The sequence below is a fragment of the Lissotriton vulgaris genome, chromosome 6 (assembly GCF_964263255.1).
Source record: "Lissotriton vulgaris chromosome 6, aLisVul1.2, whole genome shotgun sequence".
Classification (NCBI taxonomy): Eukaryota; Metazoa; Chordata; class Amphibia; order Caudata; family Salamandridae; genus Lissotriton; species Lissotriton vulgaris.
In genome coordinates, this window is record NC_141694.1 from 98,165,528 (window position 1) to 98,192,351 (window position 26,824).

The following is a 26,824-nucleotide window of genomic DNA, read 5'->3' on the forward strand; positions in this document are numbered from 1 at the left end:
CGCCCTCTCTGCTCCCTTCCCTATGTCATGGCGGAACATGAGGCCTACTGTGAGGTCTGGGGCTTTAATGAAATCACAAGGTCTCCAATCCTCAGTATTTCAGCCTCCAAACCCATAGTCAAACAAGCACTGGCGTTGCCAATAGGTCTTGCAGTAGGAAAGTTGGAGCTATTGGTTTTGTAAATGACAAAGCCCTTTATGTATTTAAAATGATAACCAAAGTGAAAGGCATTGTTATTTGCAATTGTAATGGCTCCAACTGTCGTACTGCGAGACCTATTGGCAACGTGAGTGGTTTTTCGTGTGTGAGTGGTTTTTCGTGTGTGAGTGGCGTTGTGTGTGTGAGTGGCGTTGTGTGTGTGAGTGGCGTTGCGTGTGTGAGTGGCGTTGCGTGTGTGAGTGGCGTTGCCTGTGTGAGTGGCGTTGCCTGTGTGAGTGGCGTTGCCTGTGTGAGTGGCGTTGGCTGTGTGAGTGGCGTTGCCTGTGTGAGTGGCGTTGGCTGTGTGAGTGGCGTTGCCTGTGTGAGTGGCGTTGCCTGTGTGAGTGGCGTTGCCTGTGTGAGTGGCGTTGCCTGTGTGAGTGGCGTTGCGTAGTTGAGTGGCGTTGCGTGGCGTTGCGTTGCGTGGTTGAGTGGCGTTGCATGTGTGAGTGGCGTTGCACGTGTGAGTGGCGTTGCACGTGTGAGTGGCGTTGCATGTGTGCGTAGTTGAGTGGCGTTGCGTAGTTGAGTGGCGTTGCATAGAGTGGCGTTGCATAGAGTGGCGTTGCATAGAGTGGCGTTGCATAGAGTGGCGTTGCATAGAGTGGCGTTGCATAGTTGAGTGGCGTTGCGTAGTTGAGTGGCGTTGCGTAGTTGAGTGGCGTTGCGTAGTTGAGTGGCGTTGCGTAGTTGCGTAGTTGCGTGGCGTTGCGTAGTTGCGTGGCGTTGCGTAGTTGAGTGGCGTTGCGTAGTTGAGTGGCGTTGCGTAGGTGAGTGGCGTTGCGTAGTTGAGTGGCGTTGCGTAGTTGAGTGGCGTTGCGTAGTTGAGTGGCGTGGCGTAGTTGCGTGGCGTTGCGTGGTTGAGTGGCGTTGCATGTGTGAGTGGCGTTGCATGTGTGCGTAGTTGAGTGGCGTTGCATGTGTGAGTGGCGTTGCATGTGTGCGTAGTTGAGTGGCGTTGCATGTGTGAGTGGCGTTGCATGTGTGAGTGGCGTTGCATGGTTGAGTGGCGTTGCATGGTTGAGTGGCGTTGCGTGGTTGAGTGGCGTTGCGTGGTTGAGTGGCGTTGCGTAGTTGAGTGGCGTTGCGTAGTTGCGTGGCGTTGCGTTGTTGCGTAGTTGCGTGGCGTTGCGTGGTTGAGTGGCGTTGCGTGGTTGAGTGGCGTTGCATGTGTGAGTGGCGTTGCATGTGTGAGTGGCGTTGCATGTGTGTGTGAGTGGCGTTGCATGTGTGTGTGAGTGGCGTTGCATGTGTGTGTGAGTGGCGTTGCATGTGTGTGTGAGTGGCGTTGCATGTGTGAGTGAGTGGCGTTGCATCCGTGGCGTTGCGTAGTTGCGTGGCGTTGCGTGGTTGAGTGGCGTTGCGTGGTTGAGTGGCGTTGCATGTGTGTGTGAGTGGCGTTGCATGTGTGTGTGAGTGGCGTTGCGTGTGTGTGAGTGGCGTTGCATGTGTGTGTGGCGTTGCGTGGTTGAGTGGCGTTGCGTGGTTGAGTGGCGTTGCGTGGTTGAGTGGCGTTGCGTGGTTGAGTGGCGTTGCGTGGTTGAGTGGCTTTGCATGTGTCAGAGGCTAAATGTAGCACAGGGAGACCTCCAGCGGTAAGACAATCAAAAACAACTTAGAAAACATTTCACAGTATGAAGAGATCAAACTCATGAACGAGCGTGATACACCTCAGCTAAAAATCATGATAAATAACAACACACATTAGAAGTGAAACTGCAAGTACAGAAGGACCAGCTTTGCTTGTTTAAAACTCCCACTTCAGGCAGATGAGTGTAATGTGTAAAGCGTCTTGTGCACATGAGCAGATCGGAGTCTGGAAGCAAATACAAACTAGAGGAATGACTGAGGCGCATTGGTGTGAAGCACATCAAAGGGCTTCTCCTCCCCTAATTAGGTGAGGAGAAGCCTTTCCGGGAAACTGAAAGTACGGCCGGCCTGTGGCCGGCCATGAATAATTAGGGGAGGAGAAGCCCTTTGATGTGCTGGGCTGGCTGGCCCTGAATGCGCGTCCATGTTATCACGTGGTTCACGTGAACAGCATGAAAACCGCGGGGCTGAAAGCCCTTTGGTTTGAAGAGAAAATAGCCGACTTGAATTCTCCCCATTTCCCATTCCTGCGGAATGGTAAAGGCGAGACCTAAAAAATTCAGGACAGATCACCCTGCATGCTCCGAACTGGCCAAACTCCCAGAAGTGATACTGCTAGGCTGCCCAGCGGACATTTACCCTTTGCATGGAAGCCGAGTTCATCTAATTTATTACTGGTCCTAAGCAAATGATCCTTTCCCTGTGGGGACAACTGACATTCTCTTCAGAGCACAAATGGGTTGAAAGACTTTGATGGCTTTTGCAGATGAATAAACTATTAAGAGCAGCAAGAGGTGAGGAACATTTTTTTGCAAAGAAATGGAGCCAGCTCCTCCCCTTCTATAGCAGTTACTGCAAAGTACTCTCCTGCTCCAAGAGACGTTGGGTCCTATTGCTTTTAGACAGTTGAAAACTTGATTAATATTATTCCACGGTTTTACATGAGTATAGGAAGCAGCCACTACCAATGCCTGAATAACATTTGAACATGTACACGGGAACTCCTGAATGCGTGGGTAGGGTCTTTGAGGGCGCTTCTTGAAAATGGGTGTTGAGGGGATGAGGAACAAGAGTTGAGGGGGGAGGTAGTACTGAGTTGTGTAGGAAGCTGGCTCTCTTTGTAGTGCACCGAAAGCAGGTACACTGTGCAGAGAGTCCATGCAACCCTTAATGGTTTACAGAGGCACAAGTAACAAACTTTAATGCTCTCTTTTGTGGTAGTGTGGGCGAGCATTTTAGGCATATCCGAGTGTAGTGCTAAGCAATTGTTGTACTCAGAGGCAAGAAACGAGACACACACTCAAGAATAAATCTGAGACCAATTTAGAAAGAACATATTTTTATATAAATTTTAGCACTAAGAACCTCAATATCAAGTAAGTTCTTTTTGAGCTATTGATTTTAACAGGTAAGTAAAATGTTCACTTAAATTCATCTTTACGCAGCAATGCTCTTCTATTGGGATAAAAAGGCATATACTGCATACGGTTAATTGCATCAGGTTTCATGGGGTCCCCTTCAGGACTTCAGGTGGTAGGGGCCCAAGATCCAAAGAACCTCCACCAGCAGATAGTCTTTACTTGCCCTGGCGCTTCTGGGTACAGAGGTGCTGGTTGGGTTGTTATCTTTGCATGCTACACCAAAGGAGAGAAGTGGGGACCACCTAGAAGCAGACTGCAGAGGAGTCTGGTGGATAAGTCCGGTAGCTCGGTTCGAGAGGGCCCTTGGAGCAAGGAAGCACAGTCGGTACTCGGAAAGCCAGGCTGGTGTGCATGGGTGCCGAGTGGTTAGGTCGGCTGGGCTTGTCCGTCACAGGCATTCACAGTTGTTGGTCTTTGCCGGTTAGGGGGACAAAAACAGGACAGCTGGGCCACTCTCAAAGTTGGTCTCTGCGGTACCGGTGTCCCTCAACGGCTGCTAGGTCTTGATGTCTTTGGAGTCTAAGTCCGGGCTAGACTCAAACAGGCTTCAGTTGCTGCAAGGGGTCCAGTGCTCCTGGTATTGGTGCTGTGCACCTCCAGTTGGTTCTGGCGTCTTCTCACTTGGTGGGGAGACTCATCTGGCCTTCTGGAGCACAGCTACCTCTTCCTGGGAAGCCACTGTGTCGGTGAGACAGGTGAGTGGAAGAACGGTGGGCAAGACTTTACTGTTAGGTGCCTGCAAGCTGCAGGGGAGTCGCTCCTCTACTCTAATAATAATGAAGTGATTTATGAAGTGCCTAGTTACTTCTACCGAACTGTCCCTGTGCTAAGGTTTTACTCTCAGATGCAGAAGCGAGGAGGCATGCTCAAGATTTAACCCTTTAGGTTTTTCGGAATAGCCAAGTTTTTTTTCTGAAAGGCTAATTCGGTCCTTTCCTGTCTAAGTAAGTGAGGCAGAGAATTCAACATTTTGGAAGCAAAAAAAACACAAGCATTTACAATGCAATGGTTTTGCCTTTGTTAAAGTTAGAGCTATTGGCATTGCTCTTGACATTATTTTTATTTATGTGTTTTTTTAAAAACATAAATAAATGGCATTGTCATTTACAATGCCAATAGCTTAATCGCTCGCAAATGCATGACCTCTTGCATTTTACACCCACACAGAGCCACACACGCAAAGCCACCCACACACACATAGAGTCACCCTCTGAATCTGCACTCTGAATCTGCACTCTGAATCTGCACTCTGAATCTGCACTCTGAATCTGCACTCTGAATCTGCACTCTGAATCTGCACTCTGAATCTGCACTCTGAATCTGCACTCTGAATCTGCACTCTGATATAGGTACCTATCCATATACATACATCTGAGCATAGGCGTATAGGTACCAATCCATATACATACATCTGAGCATAGGCGTATAGGTACCAATCCATATACATACATCTGAGCATAGGCTTATAGGTTCCAATCCATATACATACATCTGAGCATAGGCGTATAGGTACAAATCCATATACATACATCTGTGCATAGGAGTATATGCACCAATATAAATATATGACCTTTTGAAGATGGCACTAGTCAAGAAATATAAAAGAATACAATGACAGTGAGATAGATTAATTTGCACAGGATCACATAACTGGGGAAACAGAGGAGCTGTGATTGGAACTCCAGCTTCTTATACATATAGACGACTATCTAACCTCTGGGTTCAGATACATTTGATTTTGAATACGCATCTGTGCATTGCAAGAATAAACAACTTAAAACCCCACGTTATGCCCCAGCAGTGCGCTTCATTCTGTGAGTAATAAGTGTAGTTATTACAGAGTAGTTCTAACCAGACGCATACAGCGCCCAGCATGTATAGCGCTATCTTATGAGCACTGTGGGACCCATCCCTGCACGTGTTAAAGTGTAGGAAAGAGTAGAAAAGAGAGCAGCGCTGATCTGGAGCCTAACACGAGCACGCTTCGAATCCGCACATTTTTGTTTTTATTTCTCTCCGGGAGCAATTATTCTCACAATTATTCTCCTGTTTTTTACATATAATGACGGGGTGTTCTGTATTTATACACAACGCACAGAACACGGAGGCACAAATATATTGTTTCGAAGGCACGCTTACAAACTAGGGCTGCCCCCTCACACCAGTGACTTCTGTCCATGCGCTGCCACCCGTGACGCCATCGGTGATTTTATGTGTGAAGACATGAGCACTGCTCCGGAGGTTGTTTGTGCGAAATGTCTCTTCATAATGCCCCCATTTGTAAGTTTTTTTAAGTTTGCTCGCGCAATTAGCGGTTTCTAGCAATCCAGTCCACCAGGTGTATGCGAAACTGCAAACTAACAGAATACGTATGAAAGCAGTGCGCATTTATGTCACGATGTCAAGTAATGCGCGCCTGCCATGAAGAAATGAGCAGACACGGTTTGGTTCAAGAGGTGTACTGGGTGCAAACGAAACAGCAAGGCTGCGATGTAAAACGCAACAGACCATTGTAGCGAGAGGGGGCGGTTATAGGCGCATTACCGAGGTGCCCCCCACAACGCCCGCACCTGAGTTGACTTAGCGTGCCTTGTGTACACTCATTGCTTAGCGCTCTGTCTTACGTCAACACACACCATTAATCACCGCCGACCATTGAGGCAGCAAAACAAAGAGGCTACCCCCTCTTACCTGGATAAGTTGGATCAATGCATTTAAAATTAATATACTGCCCAGGATATAAAAACTCCCATCCCCTACCTGTGAAGCTTTAGCCATGACCACAAAAAGGAAGTTACAGAAGGTAATTAACTTGTCTCCTGATGGATACCACTCAGATTCCACACCTGTAGAATAGATACCATCGCAGGACACATGTTATATGATACGCTGCACACGTCGATGCCACCTACCAGTTTCCCGAGCCGACGATGCAGACCTTGAGAGGCGGCATGTTTCTTCTCTTAAGCACCGGCAGCCTCACTGTGATGCAGGCGTTTGTTTACACGCGTGACTGAGGGGAGGAGCTGTGTCGTCACAGAAGACGGCCGGAGCAGGAAGGCGATGCAGCAGAGCAGATTAACGGGCATTGTAGAGCGGGAACGGGGGCCGGAGACACGGGGGGCGGGAACGGGCATTGTAGAGCGGGAAAGGGGGCCCGGAGACACGGGGGCGGGAACGGGCATTGTAGAGGGGGAAAGGGGGCCCGGAGACACGGAGAGCGGGAGGGGGGCGGGAACGGGCATTGTAGAGGAAAGCACGGTCACCAGCGGGAGGGGGGCGGGAACGGGGACGGGAGACACTGCGAGCAGGAGAGGGGGTGGGAACAGCGGAAAATTAAAGCAAGCACTCACCTGGACTTCTTCCGGGTGCCTTCAATGCCGGAACAGATTCGGGGGCGTTCCCGGCGTCGCGTGACGTCGGCAAAAGCCAAAGAATCTCGGGAACGCCCCCGTGTCTGGTCCGGCATTGACGGACAGGCCCCTCGTCCAATGGCTAGGCTCCATTTATGGAGCCAGCCAATGAATGACGAGGGCCGACCCAAACCCACACTACAGTACTCATTAGTTTTCGCCTGCGCGAAAAAGCTGCGCAGAAGCGCAGCTTTCGCCAGGCAAAACCTAAAAAAGAACCTCTCATGGGTGCTCTCTTTGCCGTAGGAATACAGGCTAAGGAGTCCCTTCAGACCTGAGACTTCTCACGTGAGGGTAAGGTTTGACAAAATAGTGCAGATTGCAAGCTCTTGCCTATTCAGGATTCTGTGGCAGTGGCAGTGGCAGTAGCACATAGCTTTAAAGGACACACTTTTCCAGAGGCAGCCAATTGTATTTGGTGAGAGCTGGGAGCTGGACCCATAGGCGATCGCCTCGGGTGGTATCTCAGATAAGAAAATAGTGTCTGGCTGATGAGCAATCAAAAAGTCAAACGACTACAAGGGAGATTGGTGGCAATTTGCGAAGTGCTGGCCATCCACCAGGGTTCTTAGCAGAAGCACAGCAGCAGGACAAGTCAGTTTGTCACGATTGTCGTGACAAACTGACTTGTCCTGCTGCTGTCCAAAGATGGTCCTCCGTTCTTGCTTTCTTTGCTCTTCTTTGTCGGGGGTACCACCTAAATACTCCATTTAGGGGCGTTAAGGAGAGTGTAAAGTAGTAGGGAATGGGCTACTTACCTTATGGGGTGCCTACACCTCCTATATGAACACTTCCTCTGGGTGCATGTCCTAATAAATCCACTACTGGCATCAGTACTGATTTATTAAGACTAGATGTTTGATACCAAAGGCCATGTGTTCCAGTGAAGCCATTGTGTAGCTGGGAAACTTGTAACGGCCAGTGCCCAGTACATGTAATCAAGATTGCGTGCCTCTTCGCTTGAACTATCTAGTAATTACACTAGACAGCACAGGGGCATAGCTGCTCAACCAGATATACCCTTACTTGTGATATAATGCACTCTGCCTTATGGCTGTAAGGCCTGCTGTAGGGGTGACTTACATATATTTCATGCAGTGTCTGGGTACATGGTACATAGTGTGTGTGCCATGTCACGTTTTCACTTTTGTCTGCAATAGCAGTCTTCATGAGTTTGGTAGGTCCCTTAGGGTGGCACAATACATGCTGCAGCTTTGAAGACCCCCTTTTTGTTACCCAAGCTGTAGGTACCAGAGGTACCATTTACTAGGGACTTGCAGGGGTGCTAAAGGTCTTGCAAGTTGTGGAACAATCGCACAGTTACTTTGTTTTTGGGAAGGAACACGGTGACCCGTTAGCAGGAACCCAGTGCACTTTAGTCAAAGTTGCATCACAAACCAGGCAAAAATGGGGGTGACATGTCAGAAAGGGCCACTTGCCTACACATTGTTATTGTTTTATTGATGAATTTAAATGCAATAAAACTGCATTTCAGAACCAGAGGCAGGCCTGGGATTTCTCTTTAGACCTGTTGCCCGTGCCCTGGCTGGAAATAGAGGCGATTAATACATGACCGTCTGCATCCCATGCACATCCAAGATAGCACCGTATAGACTCTCACTTACACTCAAGGGAGGCCTATGACTCGGAGGAGCGGGGAAGGTTGCCTGACTTTGTAGCTGTCCAGTGTGGAAGCTCCTGTCTCTCTGCTGTGAGGATTCAATCTCCGGTCCGTATACTGGCACTGAGTGGGGTTCCTGCATTTGAGTGACCAGAGTGGCAATGGAGAATTCTTGCAGGTAGCTCCCGGGAAGTCGTTTCAGAGACGTCACTAGAGACAAGTTGTGCGGCGGAGATACCTGGAGTTTTGTTTTTGGATTTTACCGAGATGGGTGAATGCTTACACCGGGACAAATTAATCTGTGCCTGTGAGGCCCTGTGGTATCAAACTAGAAGCTCTTTACAAGTTCTAAAGCTAGCCACTTGCAGCACAAGACGGCCCAAAAAAAAGATAAAAAGAAAGAGACAAGCAAGACTTTTTTTGCTAGATGTCTGTATGACAAGGGGCATCCCTCCCATACATGGTTGTCTGTGAAATTGAATCAGGGGCTGCCTATCTTACCCAAGGTGAAGCTCATTTGATACAACCTTCCAAGCATGAGTGCGTTTGTGACCAGTGTTGCCAAGAAAATCGAGGCCCACTCTGAAGATTATTTGTAATCTGAAGGATTACTGATCCTGAAACTATCTGAAACACTAGATGAGAGAATAACAACAGTGAAGTCTGGGTATTGGGGGTGAAGAGTGGTGTCTCGTGTCTGGAACAGGCACAACTGATTTCAGAGATAATGTTGTGGTGGTCCAGACACAGAGTGGAGGTTAAAAATCTAGAAAATCACTTGAGAGCTAACAAATCAGTGTTTGGCTTTTTGTCCCTGGAAGAAGGGAAGATGATGCGCATCGGGTGTAGCACTTCATTAAAACGGAGCAACTTCAGAACTTGGTGGATGCAGAGTTGGTAGTCCACAAAACCACTAGACTTCCTATGAGTGATCCGAAGCAGGAGTCATCCGGGGCTGGTACCATCATTGTAGGTCTGAGAACTAGCGTGCTGACATAGATGGTTACCTAGTGAGGTGGGAGTGGATTTGTGTTCTGAGAGTCTTACTGTGACCTTCTCGGATCCGCTTAAAAATGGCAAAAGACCACTGCAGGAACTGCAAGATATGAAGAGAGAACTCCTCCTTACACATCTGACTATTTGTAAACTGTCGTACTCTTAGTGAAGTGTAAGAGTATACATTTGGTCAGTTTGTCAGCCATTGCAGCTTATTTGAGAGGGCTGCGTGCTAAACAGATTTTCGTAGCTCCATTAATCAAAAAGTTCATAGAAGGGGCAACGATGCTCTTCCTCTGCTAGAATGGTACCTACCCCCACAGTGCGATGCCAATTTGGTACTAGCTGGGTTAATGAGGGTGCCTTTTGAGCCCATGCACAAGGCCACTCTTGAAACACTTTATGTTGAAAACAGTTTTCTTGGTGGCCATCACGGTATTAAGAAGGGTAAACGAGCTACGGGAACTCTCAGTAGAAGAACCATTCATATCCTTGCAGAAGGACAAAGTGGTGATGAGGGCTCCGACGAAATTCTTACCAAAGGTCATATCCCTTTTTTACATGATTCAAACGATCACCGTACCAGAATATTTTTCAAAGACCGCCCAGTACTGCTGAGAGAGCCTTGCACACTTTGTATGTCAGGAGAGTTGTGTTATACTGCGTTAAAATTACCAAAGGCATGAGGAAAACCAATCTGTGCTTGTTGGACACCCAGCAAAGGCCTTGGGGACAGTGGTAACAAAGAATACTATTGCTAGATGGATTGTTCAATTTATTGATATTATTGATTAGCAAATTAGTCTTTAGTCACCAAAGCAAAGACTTCTTTACCTAGGGATAAAAAGGAGCTTAATGTCCAACGTTTCCATGCACGACAAATGCAGAGCAGCCATATGGTCTTCAGACCGTAACTTCACAAGACTGCGTAGTCATGAGCGGTTGCAGAGGGCCAAGCAGTACTAAAATCAAGGGGAAATAAATCTTGTTGCGGTTTTTTACAAAATTATTTATTCCACTCCCTCTTCTAACCCACCTCCCCAGAGAAGGTAATACTGCTACATAACCTGTGCAGAGCATGTGAACCTAGAAGAGATTTCATGCTGAATAAAGAAACCAGTTACTTACCTGTAAATATGGCTTTGCAGCTTGAAACTCTTCTAGATTTATATGAGACCCTGCTGCCTCCCCATTCAGGCAGGTTGGTGGCTGGGAAAAACCTAAAGAAAAAAATCTAAGATGGTGGGTACATACATGGGATTGTAGGATTACTGTCTAAGTCATGCAGGGACTCTGCCTTTATCGACACTGACTCACTAACTAAGAAACCTTTACAAGACTCCTCCAAACCCAACTACTCGAAAGGGGAAATGTGCAAAGCATATGAATGAAGACAATTTTCAAGCTGGAAAACCATAATTACAGGTAATGGATTTCTCCCTTTGCAAGAAGATAGAGCCAAACCCACACCCTATACACTCACTCTGCCCACACTTCCCATGCATAGTACTTAATGGTATGAAGGACTATGTACCAAAGTTACTTCAGCGGGTACTTTTTACTTAAAATTGTAGTTGAAAAATACTCGTAACAATATTTGGCTTATTGTGCAATAAGGAATCATTGGTTTCTCTTTCTCAGGACAAGCTTCGAACTGGAGAGAAAGCTGTTGTGCGGTTCCGATTTTTCAAACATCCAGAATACCTGAAGATTGGCACCAAGCTCCTGTTCAGAGAAGGCGTCACCAAGGGTATTGGACATGTCACCAACCTGCGACCCATCACCACGCCGCCCTGAAGGTCCTGATGAAGCAACGACCGAAAGCTGGAACGGAGAACTGAGCTGCGACTTGAACATTGTCCTGTAATTGGGCTACATCTCCTACCCAAGTGACGGCTGTTGCAGCCCGGTCTCACCTCTCTCTCCCTGTGTGTAGATGCGTGTACAATATGCCATCATGGATTGTCCATGTGACTTTAAGAGGACCTGAACCCCCTCTGAGATCATCTAATGTGACCCTCTTCTGCCTTGCATCTCCCTTTCACCCCCTCCCTACGCCTTCGGAACAGGCTCAGCGGCATTGGCCCCAACCCACACCCTTTCCCTGTTATCACTTAGTTAAAAACAAAGAACTGAGGATGTTTTAGCTTTTTTCTTACCCCAAAGCAAACTGCACAGAAATGTATTTCTTTTTAATTTGAAGGGCAATTTGCCTTTCGGTTCTCAAGTGAAGGATTTTACATGTGCTCTTTTACTGGTAGCATGGTTTGGATGGCTGCCTGTTGCCAGCTGCCCTTGTCGGCGGTGCTTTGGCCTTTCGTTGTCTCCATGTAGAGCTTTGTGTTTGTGTGTACCATAGCATCCAGTTCTGCTGAACTCCCATTATGCCTTTTAAGATGTTTCCTGACTGTTGTGTGTTAGAATTGTCTGTAGATTTGCAATCATTATCAGAGAGCCATCAGATTTGTTTCCTCTTTTTGGAAGAGGTAAGAGGTTGCCGTTGTCTTCCTATCTTCCCCTACTTTCTGCCTTTTCCTATTTTCCCTGCCACTCCTGCCTACCTCTTGTGGTCCCTGTTTTCAGTATAAATGACTTTACGAATGCCTCCTCCTTCATACACCATGATCTCCTTCATTGTACTGGCATCTTGCATGGGGTGGTGACTTCTAACCTTTTTTGCCACAGTGCACTTAGGATCTGCCCTATAAGCAGATTGTGTTGCACTTCATGTGCTGGGATTGTAGTGAATCGTCTGTCATGTTCTTAGCGCATGTGGTCCCCTTTATTGAATACTTTGGATCTGCCTTTTTGCCTGCTGCTGATTGCTACCTCCCCTTCAGTTGACCGGATTTTGACCACTCCTAACTTGTTCATTTTCTTCTTCCCCTTCCTGCTTTCCTTGCCAATTCCTTTTAATCCTGCTGATTGCCTTACCCACTTTTCTTTCTATGCAACACTCTACCCCATCCATGTTCATCCCCCATACTTTTATCTCAAACAGTGCTTAGCGAGCACCCATCGACCTTGTATACCATTCTCTTGTCGAGCTTGACTGCACTCTTTTTAACCTTTTGTATCTTTCCATCTTGTGTCTTCTGTTGAGCTCTGTGTAGTTCCTTCTCTGGATCTTTTTTATCCTTCACTGTCTGACCATCTCTACCCAGTTTTTGTTGCTCTTTCGGACGCTTGCTGCCCTGCATTGTCTGTCAGTAAAGACCATTATCTGCCAGACCAGTGCTTAAACAGACCCTGTTTTTAGAGGGTTCCAGGTCTTGCTTATCTGTTGGGTCCTCCTACATCCTTATTCATTAAGTCATGTATCTGCTCAAATCGCTTCTGCTAACTCGGACTCCCCCATAGCAGCCCTGTGCATCGTCATGGTGCTGTTCCACAGGCCTGAGTATCCTACAAGTGGACCAATCTGCTCTTCCTGACTGTTTCTGCCTCGTAGTGGTACCTTTCAAAACCCTTCCACCTCCCCAGTTCTGTTCACATCACTTGGGGAGCTGAATAAGGTACCTTTGTGTGCCTACCAGACCACCCCCTCTGGCCAGCCTGTACAGATTTGCCAACCCAGATGTTCACTGTTCACTTCTCCAGTCGTTATCGAATGGTATTAGGAGTTGCTTGTTCTATTCGAACACATACGTTTACCCATGTTTATGCATGGGTCAAAATTATGAGTTTGAAGATATTTAACGTTTCCGATATCTGATGCATTAGATAAATCAACCTTTGTTTGATTTTGGCAGGTCAAATCTGCTAAAATGTAATGGGGATACATACAGTACTTACTGTAACATGCAGATTTTGGTGCATTAAAAACCAAAATCCACACTGTATTCCACACACTCGTAATAGGTTTTATCTATTGCACCCTATAAATAACATATCATGTGGTATTGTTATTTACCAGATGGGTTAAGTAGCACCGATACTTGTAATCAAGCCTTAAGAAGGGTGTTTAACAATTTGGTCCATGACCCATTGCCCTTATCTCGCTTCATGTATACTGTGTGTTTAAAGCTGTGCATTTCTGCCTTTAAAATAAGCGTGAAAAGGTTGTTTTGTTTTTCAGCTGCACTCTAAGTCCAGAGGAAATTCACCCTGTATTTAATTGTTTTTATTTACTAATGAGTGGGTTGAACAACAGAGTTGTTAATTTCACTTTCTGTGAGCTTGTAATCCTAAGAGCAGACCGATGGCAAATGTGCCATTGGGTTCTTTTAGCTTGAGAAGTGGAACCATTTCGTACACTTGGTCTGCTGGCAAAAGGTGTGGTGCAAAGGATGCAAATTGCTGAGCAATCCTTTAGCTAAAGTTTTATTTTACAAAGGAACCAGAAATGTTAGTTTCTTTAATTTCCAGTTCTCATTCAGTGCTGTGATTTTGTTTTAGAGTCCGGACGTTCAAAATTTGTTTATGTAGAAGTCCCAAGCTTGGTAGCGGGAAAGTGAGGGTAGTTGCACTTGGCTGGACTAGTTTTAAACTTGGAACACCGTTATTAGCATCATTATGGCAGCTTGCAGGTGTGAGGAACTTTTGTCATTCGCACCGTTAAGCCTTTTACGTCTGTGTGTGGTGTGTACATGGGTGTATGCATGAGTGAGTGACATGCCAGTATGTTTCATTCCCACTTGCTCCCCATCTTGTCCCCACAGTGTATTTACATTTCAGAGCCTGGTTTGTTGGATGCTTCCTAGTAAGTATTGTTCACCCTATCACTCATCACATCCGGGTCATGTGACTCAGGACTGGTGCTGTCCAATGGTATGGCCATTGGCCCGTGCATGTTTTAATCATGGCAGCGGCTTGCTGATGGCCAGCAGTCTTCGGTGCTTTCCTCCGAGCTGAAGGGCACCCCCGATTTCAGCGTAGTATTTTTGTGTACCAAGGAGCTCACCCTTGTCGCTGTGGTAGCACTGAGCCGTATTGGTATCCCACAGTTTGTATTTGTGAGCAGCACCTAGCCCTCTTCAACTCCACCCCCCCCCCCCCCCCCCCCCTAAAGCCCCCCCGTCCTCCCTATAATCTTGCCATATTCTGTTGTTCCTGTGCCTCCTGTGGAGGACCAGCACCTTTCCTCCATTTTGTACATTCTTACGCTATGTTTGTTGTTTACATTTTGTAATGCAGAGCTATCTAAATGTTTTAACATATCTGCATATATAATGTACAGAAAAAAAGTTTTATTGAATAAAATATATATATTTGACTGTTTGATGCTTCCAATGGTGGATAAAGCACAGTGCTTCTATTTTTGGTCACCCCGGTTTGGGTGGGGGACAGTAGAGGTGAGTTGTTCGAAGCTAAAATAAGCAGACTTAGTGTATGTAACTGATTTCCAGAGGACCTGCCTAGTGCATTGCCATGGCAGTCACATGTTCGATTAGCTGCCTTTTTCTTCCCAGGAAGGTTGGAACTTTAGCTTCGTGCTCATGACAGAATACAGTGCAGGGGTCTCCAACCTTTTGTGTAGTGAGAGCTACTTCTGGTCTGTGAAAATCGTTGTGAGCTACTAAACCCCAAGCAACTTGCGCATTTTTCCAAGAGGTCCCCCACGCCAAATCTAATATCTAAAACGTGGGCCACATTTGCAAATTAAGTTTTAAAGTGTAAAATGTAAAGACATGTTGTATAGGAGGTGTTTTTCAAGTTATGGAAGACTAGTCTATTTGTGCTTGCAGCACACAATGTTTGGTAATATCAGAAAAATTAACAATAAAAACCAGCCCACCAGCCAATGAAATCAGCACACAAATAGACGAAAAACCACAGACCAGCATTGGCACAGCCCACCATCCAATAAAATTGGCCCACAAACCGCCCAAAAAACAACCAATGGACTGATCTGTCAGGCCAGCCCTTTGGGTAGGGCCTGTTTCACCTGAGGGCCATTCCCACCCCACTGACCTCTCAAGTGCAGTCCTATCGCATGGCGTCACTCCCACCATGTACATAGGGTTTTATAGTCAATAATGTTACACATTTAACAATTGTGGCCATATACAAACAGATATACATTTCTAGGTTATGGTAGTGTTATCAGGGCATCATAGGTGAGGAAAAGTTTGTTTATAAACGACAGTTTTTACCCAATCATGTCAACTGTGATATAACCCACTGTAGATAGATACCATCTTACCAGCTTCTCCGATCAAATATAAAGGTGGCAGGCTGAAACGGCAGGTGATCCGTTGTTCAATACAACTTGCACCAGCACTTGTTGCGCACAATTAAAAGCGTGGTGCCAGGGTGGGAAAGGCAGGGGGCACACAGTTGTATGCTAATGTTGTGAGCTCGCTCCTTGCAACTTAATTGGAGGTCTGCCTTAATTAGTAACTACTAGTATAACTATGAGGCACTACAGAGGTGATGTGGTCCACCCATGCTGACAGTTTGAGTTTGGGTACGCGGGTTTTAGTACACAAAAGCCTAGAGAGGACACAGGGGGCCCGAGTAATGTGCTACTGTTGCAGGCCTGTACTATTGTCAGCCCAGGGATTGGGTTTCTTTCTATGACAAACAAGAGGTACAGTCTTCCTTCTCCACCTCCTATGCAGAGGACTGTTATTCAGAGACTCAATACATACAGCTGTCACCAGCCTGAGCTATCAGATGCTGGGCTCTTCTGGTAAAAATGTTTTGGTCATGCATGAATGCCACCAACGCAGGTCCGGCTCTAGGACGGTGTGATTTATGACCACACCAGGCACAGGGTGCCCCGTCACTTTGCAGGGCACCACTCATGTGGGGGACGTTAGGGACTGGTGGGAAGACACCAAAAGCTTATTGCTTTCACATTGCTTCACTGAAGCCCACGCACGACTTTCATTTCTGATACCAGTGCTTCAGAGCAGTCGTGCTCCTTCAAGCACTATTATCAAGACGCTCTGGAATGGATATTTACAGACGTCTTGAATTGAATGTCAATCACTACGTGCCTGGTACCATAACTTCAATGCTCTTATCAAGCACATCCTTAAAAAATAGCTTTGTGTTTAAAAAGCTTTCTTGAAAATGTGGCATGGCGCATCAGGAGAGCTGTCACAGGACTGAACGAGGTACATTCAACTAGGTGCCATCAACGAGATCGGTTGCTCTGTAAGTTTGCACGATAAGACAGTGCACATTGGCATGATGTGTAGTCATTCGGTTTCATGCACAAAAATGCTCAAAAAAAGAGAAGCTTTAAATTGTCCTTTGTTTAAGTGAGAAGAAACTACTAGTGTGAGAAAGTAAAATGCTATAAAACACAAAATTAATTTTACTTTAGAATATTAGTTTTCTCTGAGCATGAATTTGTTCGTCATTTCGGATCGTTCCCTTTGATTTTGCCCAGTCTTTGAGTAGTGTACAAACATTTTTGGCAAGAATTTGAGAAGAGAACTTTGAACTTGGGAAAGATGCAAGTTTGGGGCCTAAATACATACAAGTGGGAACTCCTCAAACTGCCCACAAATACCAGTCCCTTAATGCTAATTAATGACCGCTACTTACTCGACCCAACGGTGGCAGCATCTCACTGCCAACCACTGCGATTTCATGACACTGTACCCCAGCCCCAGCTATTCACACTTCCCACCAGTTCTAGCACTTGACACTGCTCACTAGTGACAGCAACGTCTGTGGCCTACCAGTGCCCTCTTCTTACACTTCTCACGAGTAGTGCCTATCCCTACACAGCCTGTTAGTGCCATCAATATACACTTCCAGCCGGGGGCCTGCCCTGGATTCTGTCCACCACCACCTACCACTATTCATTGCTACAGTGGTTGTTCGTTCCTCCGCACACTGAGAAGTAATGCCAACTCTTTACACTGCCCGTTTCACAGTGCTTTGCATGGCTGACTCCTGCCTAGGGATTTACTTGAAAAACAATAAGAATAGACAATGAAATAACAAATATACCTTTGGCAGTTCAGCCTGAAAGCTAATGCAATCAACCCCAGCTCCGATTGGTGCAGCTCAACCGCTGTGGTACTGGCTTCAGATAATGGCGCCTTTCAGCTGCAAGCTTCACTTTTCACCATCAGCTTTTTCTCCATTCCTCCCCACACCGACTAGGGCGCCATAAAGCATCACAGGACTGTTTTTAAAGCTTCTGATTGAAGGAGAGAGTTTGGGAGCACCCTGTGTGGTCGAGTTTTACTAGATGGAGATCCTGCTACATATACTCTGAGAGAGACCCTACACACCTGGCGCACGTACAGCATGCCTCGTCCAGCTGCAGGAATAGCTGTTCTGGCTGTCCCAGGGCACCCCGGGACCTCTGCCTACCTTCTCAGATCACCGACTGTAGACCTGCCTCCTTAGACCCCACCTTGCTGGCAGACCGCACTAATGATATGACTCACTTCATTGGTGTCGCGCTGTGATAATTGCAGCATCTGGAGTGGAATAAGATGGCATGGGCCATGGGAGCTCGAGAGACCTTTTTCTGCGCGTGGTACAGCAGCACTGTGAGAGGTTATCAAAACCAGGGCAAGACTGAGGTGTTTATTTTAGGCAAGCACATACAAAGAAGCCGGAAGTATGCCATGTCTGAATAAAATTATTTATCTAGTAGTGTAAAGTTTACTTTTACAGGCTAAAGTGTTGTGGGTCCAGGCCTCAGGATGTGCTCCCACATCTTACCTGCTACTCGGATGGTGAGGGTCCCGGCAGTTCTATACTCTGCTTGCACGACCTAGAAACCAGCTGCTCTACCCCGTGAGGGCGGGCAACGAAACCAGAAAAAAGCCTAAACAGCCCAAACAACACTAAAGGGCTACTAAATTGAGCAGCAAACGTCACGATCTACTCACGGGGTCTTGGCAAGCTACCGGTAGTTCGCGATCGACCGGTTGGAGACCCTGATCTAGATGAATTTGGCTTTCCCTGAACAGTTGTGTACAGATTGAACACAGTGTGCTGAATAGGAAACCCTTTCATCTGTGGTCCATAGTTCAAATGAATTTGGCTATCCATGAAACGTATGGTGTAGGGTCAATGTTACAAATAACACAAGCTTGCTTTACCTCTGGGAGTTGTATGTATGATAGCAGTAAAGATCCTTCATATTATTTTGAGCTATTTTGCCCTTTCATTTTCATAGCTCTAATGGTATACCCTTTTAAGGAGCAATGTGTTCAAAGGAAGTTTGGATGATGTCATCAGTGATGTCTGGGTCACTCTGACCCCATGGAACCTAGGGTTTTAGGGTATCCTTACATTGCCCCCTTACACTTTTTTTTCCAGGACAGGGGACTAAGTCCCAGAATCCTGTAATGGCTGCCAGCAACATTTTTCTCATGTTGCTGGCAGCCAGTCAGAGTCTGACTCCCGCAGAATGCTCTTTTTCATTTGCCCCCCACAAGTCTCGAGACTCGGGGACCCAACCGTCCAGATATACATTTATTTTTGTCCTTTAATTTCTCAAAAGCTACTGAACAGATATACAATAAATCACAAAAAAAGTCTGTGGACTAAGATCTAGCTTCCTGCTGAACTTGGTTAAATCCATTCAGCCGTTTTTGCTGTTGCCAGTCTTAAAGAAATGTATGGTAAAATGCATTTGGATTAAGCCTTTTGGGAACGCCCCCCCCCCCTTTTTTTGGGGGGGGGGGCCGGATCACACTAAAACTTTCCAGGAAGGAGCTGAGGTAGATTCACTTTTAAAATTTGGCGGGGTGGATTATAGGAGGTGGGGGGAATTTTGTAATGAAATGACGATTCTATCTTTCAATTGAAAAGCAGACCTAACTATAGCTACCTAGTGGCGACCGCCTGTGTGTGTGTGTGTGTGTGTGTGTGTATATTTATAGACGAGGTGGGTTTTTAATACAGGGATCGCAGAATCCCATCTGTTACTGTATTAATGGGACTGGGACATTCATGGAGACTAACAGCTGGAACATCTGGAGTTCTTCCAGTGCACCCGAGTCCGGACTTGCATCATGTTACTATACTGGTGCTGAGGCACTGGACTCTCAAATACTATCATGATTGGAACCATTCACTGGCCCCAAGGTCTGCAACACTTGAAAGGCTTTCATGAAGCACTCCTAGCATGTGTCTGTACCCCAATGCTGAAACATGCCTGCAGCTCCCAGCGGAAACCTCTCCCTAGAGTTAATCCTGGTATGGCTGGACTGAGGCATCCCCCGGCAGGAGCAGGGCTTATAATTGGAAGCAGTGGGGCCCAAATACCCACCTTGGCATTGAGGTGAGCGAATGATGATTCTCCAATTAACATACAGAGACAACGGAGGCTAACATAATGCAATACCCTTTTATTGCTGCTGCACATGCCGTCCTTTAAAGAACATGTTACATCATGAATAAAATATTCCAGGGGCGTGGCTAGGACACCGATGGTGGGGGCGGCGTGAGCGCTCAGCTCCGGGCCGGATCCTGCCAATTATCCTGCAAAATCGCCCTGTGGTGCAGCTGTTTTCACATCTACGGGTGTCTGAACATTCGGTGACCCCGCTGTCCGACGGTGGTGCCTGCTGAAGGGCGAGAAGTGCAGTTACGGCGATTATTGCTGCGGCTGCGTTCGATAGTGGAGCGGCAAGATGGCAGCGGTGCTCGGCGACTGAGGCCGAGACGGAGGGCCCTAGGGTGTGCTGAATTTCCTACGCTTGCAGTGGGACTGAAGGCGCAGACCACAGTGGAACCGATGACGGCGAGACCCACGGCTGTGGGAATCTCATATTGACTGTCTACCACGCACTTCGAACTTTTTATCGGAACGAGTCCTCTGATCTTTAAATCCAATATGGCGCTGAGTTGATGGGAGGCCTGCAACAAAGGAAAAGATAGCGCAATCCAACGTGGATACAGAGAGTGTGGAGCTGCTGCCCGACTGGGGGAACCACCGGAGGTGCTCAACTGACAGGACCCGATCGGCTGCGGTGTCTACCACCCAGAGGTGGAGCGGAGGGCGGCCATTTTGGGCTGTCGAGCGGACTGCGTACTTGCGTAGCAGCGACCTAGGGTGTGGCTGGTACACCGGAGGAGCCCCTGTTTGTGCTGAGAAGCAGCCGGTAAGCGAATTACCGCCGAACGGGGGAGTGCTGGACCCACAGTGTATTCGTGGAGGGTGTGGACCGCAGGCTGCGGAAGTTGACCCTGGAAATGACACTCCTGCGGGCCGCTGACCTGCTATCCCTCCTCCCCTTGGAGAGTGGAACAGTTGACGACTAGCTGGTGGTGGCCGACGGCCTGTTTGGGTTTCATCTCAGCGAAGCTTATCACCCAGGCACAAAGGCAAGACTGAGGAGGCGGCGGCGGATGGAGCCAGAAGTGGCGATGCAGACGCGGAGGCCATGCCGGCGGAAAAAAGGCTGGCTGACCGTCTAGATAAAATTCTGGAAGCCATTGAAGCGACGAAAAACTCCCTACACCAGGATATATCGCAAGTAGCTACCGGACTGGGGCTCCTGAGAGCGGACCATGCGAAGCTGGTGGACAGAGTCAAGGATGCTGAATCCACCATACTGGAGCTGAAACCGGCGGTGGTAATGGTGGAACGCAAGCTGGAAGATGCACTGCAACGTTTGACGATTCTGGAAAGGAGAGCGGAGGACTCAGAAAGTCGTAATCGATGAAATAATGTAAGAGTGGTGGGTCTGCCAGAGAAAATTGAAGGAACAGACATGGTGGCATACCTAGAGGAGTGGTTTAAATCACGGGTAGCACCTGAGGGCCTATCGTCCTTCTTTACCCTGGAAAGGGCGCACAGAGTGCCGGCCAAGCCGCCCCTGCCGGGTCGCTCCCCTCGTCCTGTGGTGGCCAGGGTGCTTCATTATAAAGACCGGGACTTATTAATCCAGTATGCACGGTCGAACTGGCCCTTTAAAGTGGAGAACTGCTCGGTAACAATATTTCCGGACTATACTCAAGACATTCAGAGGCGTAGGGCCTCCTACTTAGCGATTTAAAAAAGAACTCTGAGAGGAAGGCATTCAGTACTCGCTGTTATTCCCGGCGAAGCTACGAATCATCGTGGATGGGGTGACAGTTTTTCCTAACGCCGGATGAAGCTTGGTCGTGGCTTGAGACACATAGAGCGGGAACGGACCGCACGACCCGAGGGTCCGGTGCACAATATAAACAACCGAGAATGCGCCAGTCACAGAGGATCCGTCACAGAGGAAACGCTAAAAAAGGGTCCCAGACCATGCAGTTAGCGGCGGATAAACAGGACGCGCTGCTGGCCGCTGCTGCCTTAACTGGATCGCAGACGGAGAACTCGAATAGAGGCACGGACTCTGAGGATGACAAGCGTCATTCGGGACCTGAGTTTTCGGACACGGACAGTATCAAGGGCCCGGAAATAACACCCAGGCTGGCTGATGATCTGTGACTTTCGCCAATACTGCAATGGTAAATACTTTCGTCCTGGAAGAGCGCCTGCTGGGCCAGTGGGGGATCCTCATGAGTATTTGGCTGCATCATAAAATGTGGGGATTGCGGGCTGGGGGTTGAGATGCGACCCGCCTCATGTCGGGCCTACGCCACCTCCCTGTAGCCCTTAAGGCGTCCTGTGGTGGTGACTGCGGGATAGTAGTGTGTGTTTGTTGTGGAGGTTTGATAATGTGTTATTGGGTCCTGTTCTGGGGGGGGATGGGTGTTGAGTTACAAAGTTTGGGGTTACGGTTTATAGCTCTTAGTGTGTGCTGGCAACAATGGAGAGGGGAGAATTCGTCGTGCCTTATCTATGGGGACATTACCTGAACTGAAATGTATTACCTGGAATGTATGTGGATTGCATACTATGTCCAGACGCCACAAAGTGCATGCTTATTTGGTGAGGTGGGGGATCCACATTGCGTTGCTTCAAGAGACCCATCTAACTAAGCAAGAATGTACCGCATTACAGAGGAGATGGAGGGGGCAAGTGTTTGGTACTACTTATTCAGCGTATGCAAGAGGGGTTCTGGTGTGGGTGAGAGCGGGGACTTCTTTCCAGATGACTAACACTGTGGTAGATCAGGAGGGCAGATATGTGGCGGTGGAAGGAAGATTGTGGGGAAGAGAAGTAGTGCTCTGTAGTGTTTATGCTCCGAATACGGAACAACCCTGGTTTTTGGATAAATTGTCTGGTTCTTTGGCACATGCTCTAGCTGGTACGGTGATCATGGGAGGGGATTTCAACTCTATAACTGACGTACTGCTTGACAGGTCACACCCACCACTGGTTGATTCCCTGGTCCGTAGAACAGCAAGACTGAGGGCGGACTGGCAGGAGAAATGGGGGCTCCTAGATATTTGGAGAGGGCACCACCCAGACGACGGGGACTATTCTTTCTTCTCTGCACTACACGAGTTACACGTTAGGATCAACACGATCCTCTGTAGTTGGGAGTTGACTCCCCTGGCGATCCGCTCAGAGCATTTGACCAGGACGTTGTCGAATCATAACCCTCAGGTGGTGGCGTTTCAATGGCAGCAGGAGAGAACTGAGATACCCACTTGGCGGTTGCGACCGGACACCCTGGAGGATCTGATCTTTAGCACCAGGGTACAGGAAGGGATTGACAACTATTTTGCAATGAATGAGGGTACGGCGACGTCCAGAGGGGTGGAATGGGATGCCTTCAAATTAGTAATGAGAGGGCTCTGTATTAGTAACCATACGGGGGAGCGGAAGGTGGTGCTGGCTGATGTATCAAAGGCAGAAGAGGGCCTGAGGGAGTTGGAAGTACAGAGACCTGAGCAGCCAGGGTTGCAGGAACGATTGATGGAGGCCAAGGAGCGAGTGGCAGCGGAAACGGAGAGTTTACGCTGTTGTGATTATAAGCAGTACATGGTGAAAGTCCACGCGGAGGGGGACAAAGTGGGAACACTTCTAGCAAAATTGGCGACGCCAGTGTCAGAGCGGTGTTCGGTTTTACATATTAGAACAGACACAGGGGAGGTGGTGTACTCCCAATCGGAGATCCTTTCCTGTTTTTTTGACTACTACACACTATATTGTAGTCATCTGGAGGCTGAAGAAGCAGAGATAGTGGAGTACCTGCTGGAGAAAGAAGATGCAGAGGGGTTAGGAGGGAAAATACGATTGGAGGAAGTGCGTGGGGCAATTAAGCACATGGCAAGGAACAAGACTCCAGGGGTGGATGGGCTCCCGGTAGAATTTTATGCAAAATATGTGGACGTCCTGGCTCCACGATTAGTGGAGGTCTATAATGAGGCTGCGGAGAGGGGCCACCTGCCACAATATATGAGGGAAGCACTAGTGATCCCCCTATTAAAAACTGGAAGAGAGGGTACCGACGTAACCTCATACAGGCCGTTATCAATGTTAACGGTTGACTATAAAATACTGAGTAAAATATTGGCCACAAGACTGTTACCCCATATGACTACCTTGGTGCACGTGGATCAGGCAGGGTTTATTCCGACTCGGAATACCTCGACTAATATACGTAGACTGATACGGGTGCTGGAATGTGGATTAGAGGAAGACATGTTCCCGACTGTATTGTCGGTGGACATAGAGAAGGCATTTGACAGCCTGGAATGGCTCTACCTAGATAAAGTGCTAGTGAAGTTTGGACTGGGGGAACAATTTAGGAAATGGACGGCCATTTTATATTAATTAGCGACGGCTAGGGTGCGACTGGGGCCTGTTATTTCGGCGCAATATCCGGTGCAAAGGGGCACGAGACAGGGCTGTTCACTCTCACTTCTGCTGTTCGCTCTGGCAATCGAACCTCTAGCGGCTTGTGCTAGAACAGGGGAGTCCTATGGCGGCATATTCTGTAGTGGGGGACCACATCAGATATCGCTATACGCGGATGATCTGCTTCTGTTTCTGGAAGACACGACTGTTGCTCTTCAAGGAGCGGTGACCTTGTTGACGGATTTTGGGGCACTTTCGGGCCTCAGGGTTAACTGGGGTAAGACATGTATATTCCCTCAGAGAGCCGACATGCAGCAACCACTGCTGCCCCCAGGACTGATATGGGAGAGGTCGTGTTTCACCTACCAGGGGGTCCGGATCTATCATGACTCTGAGACCATGCTGGAGGGGAAATGTAGGCCGCTGTATCAGGGCTTTGAGGGGCTGTATAGCGTTCTGGGCTACGTTGCCTCTTTCGGTGTTGGGGGTGGCTCTACCTCGCCTCTAATATTATTTCCGTACCCTCCCACTCTGGATACCCCCAAGGTTCTTCCGGGACCTGAGGACGCTCACAATAGATTTTATTTGGGGGCTTGGGAAGAGACGGGTAGCGCTGGATACACTACTGAGACCAAAATTAGACTGGGGACTGGCTGTCCCGAATTTTGAATTATACTACTTAGCAGCGCAGCTACAGATCCTCACGCAGAACGTTGCGAGGGAGTTCAGGGGACCAGAGGAAGTCCGTGGAACGGGCGCGCAGGGGCATATACTTTCTTACATCATTATGCAACAAAAGCTAGAATTAAAGGAGTTGACATCGGAAGACAGAACCCTGAGGCTGTGTTGGAACAGGAGTCAGCGGAAAGCAGGGGTGCTCCATCCATATGCTCCTGAAGTCCCCTTGGGCATGTTGACGGCGCTACCACATGGGGGGGACTGGTCGAGATTGATGGAATGGGAGGAGCTAGGGCTTCAGATGGTGGGTGGCCTGTATGCTGAGGGGGAGTTGTTGTCCTTCCCGGCACTGCAGGACCAGTTTGGACTTCCAGATGGTAGTTTCCTGTTGCACATGGCTGTGGTATGTGCCGTGAAAATCGGGGCAGTTGGAACCCAAGACTACGCTGGCCTGCCAATATGTCGTGATGGCAGCGGGCACCTTCAAGGCGGTTACGTGTCTGCAGTCGCGCTTGCTACAGGAGGGGCTGACACCATTGGAGGCACTTAAACAGAAGTGGGAAGAGAGTGTGGGGAAACCCATACCGGATGGGACTTGGGCCCAAATATTAAAGAGGACGTGGAAAGGGAGCAGAAATGCGCGTTTCCAACAGGTGCACTTTTTTGTGTGGCACAGGGCATACCTCATCCCGGGGAAAATGAAGAAATATTTCCATGTACAAGATGCGGCTTGCCCCCGGTGTTTGGTGCCCGAGGTAGAGTTGGAGCATATGTTGTGGGACTGTCCCAAATTGAGGCGCTACTGGGCGGACATAGGGGAACTGCTAAATGAAGCTACGGACAGGCAGGTGGAGAACGACATGGCGACTTGCCTGCTGCTTTCGTTCCCCATACGAGGAAGACCAAGGTATCCAGTAAATTTATTGACCTGGGACTTATGCTAGCACAAAGGGAGATAACCTGGCACTGGAAGGCAAAGGAGGGCCCATCTGTTAGGAGATGGGCGAATGAGATGTGCAAATGGGCCAGTAGTGAAGGAGTGCTTAGACGCCGGCAGGCAACTCGCTCAGCTAATGAAAAGTGCTTAGAGATGGCGAGAGCGTGGGAAGACCTAGTACAGACATTTAAGAACGGCTTAGAATCTGAGTACGAATGAGTTGGTGGGGTTCTGCATTGTATTTTTGGGAATACACTATACATGGAATGAGGACGAGATGATCTCAGTATTTGATCAGATCTTTAATCTAAGTGAGGCCCACACCAGTTGCAGTTAGATGGGGGGTGGGATATAAGGGTTAAGGTCAAGACACAGCTGTTAGAGGTGTTGATATGAGGGGGTGATGTGACTGAGCACCAGGCTCGGGAGGAGGGAAGTCGATATGCTGAACTGGGCCCGCCTGGGAGACCGAGGTAACCTAACACATTGGTGAGGTGCTTGGAAGGGTGGAGATGGAGGGAGTTGTTTGGAGTCTATGTGAGTTAGGACCTGCAAGGTGACCTCCAGCGTGGATTGTCAGTAGTTTGGGAGTGGGGGGGGGGGGCGCGCCGCCCAGCCTCCGGGATGTGGGCTTTAAGGCTGTGTAATGATTGTTGATGTGTAATATATGGCTGGGAGGAGGGGCAGACACATCGGTATGTACAGCTATATGTTTTTTTTAATTTTCTGTCTGCAATAAAAATTATTAAAAAAAAAAAAAGAATAAAATATTCCACAAGAACTTTATAACAACTTATGGAACTCCAACCCTCTTTAGGTTGGAGTTAGCTTGGGCTGGGTCGAGAGTGTCTCGTGCTACCTTTGTCTCTTCTTCCTCCCCAAGTCTAGCGAGGGAGCAGAAACCAAGTCGGGCCAAGCACAGGTCGCGTTGAGAGAAGTTGTCTCTGCAGTTTGTCTCCGAGGCCTGAGAAGGGCAGTCAGGTGTTTCTGCTCGTCTGGTCTGGCGTGACTGTTATTCTGTGGCTCAGAAGAGCACAGCTTTGACTGATACAGTCTATTATTTAAGGTATTTCCATAAACACATACTAACCTGGTAATCTGAAAGAAACATGTTAGTGTTAAATTCCTTACCTTAGAATATCCCCAGGCGTCAGACTGGATCCGGAAAGTTTTGCGTAGCAGTAACCCTGCGCGTCGGTAGGCGTAGTCTGCCGCTCCGCATCAGTCGTCTGTGTCGCGGTTGATGGGAGGACGTCGTCGGAGTACTTAGACGCCGTGCGCTGACGTCAGTTCTTCTTTTTTTCTGCGCCATCAAGCGCAGATCCGGGAAGAGCAGTACTCCTTAGTCACTTTTT

At 48.1% G+C, this 26,824-nt stretch overlaps 1 protein-coding gene across 1 annotated transcript in view; it reads left to right on the plus strand.

Moving 5' to 3' along the window:
* The window catches only part of GTPBP2 (GTP binding protein 2), a 180,224-nt gene extending 165,764 nt beyond the window's left edge, over window positions 1-14,460 (plus strand). Inside the window, exon 12 of the mRNA XM_086926028.1 lies at window positions 10,882-14,460. Within this exon, the coding sequence (XP_086782154.1) occupies window positions 10,882-11,037 (156 nt within the window). The 3' untranslated portion in view covers window positions 11,038-14,460. The remainder of the gene's footprint in view (window positions 1-10,881) is intronic.
* The last annotated feature ends 12,364 nt before the right edge of the window (window positions 14,461-26,824 follow it).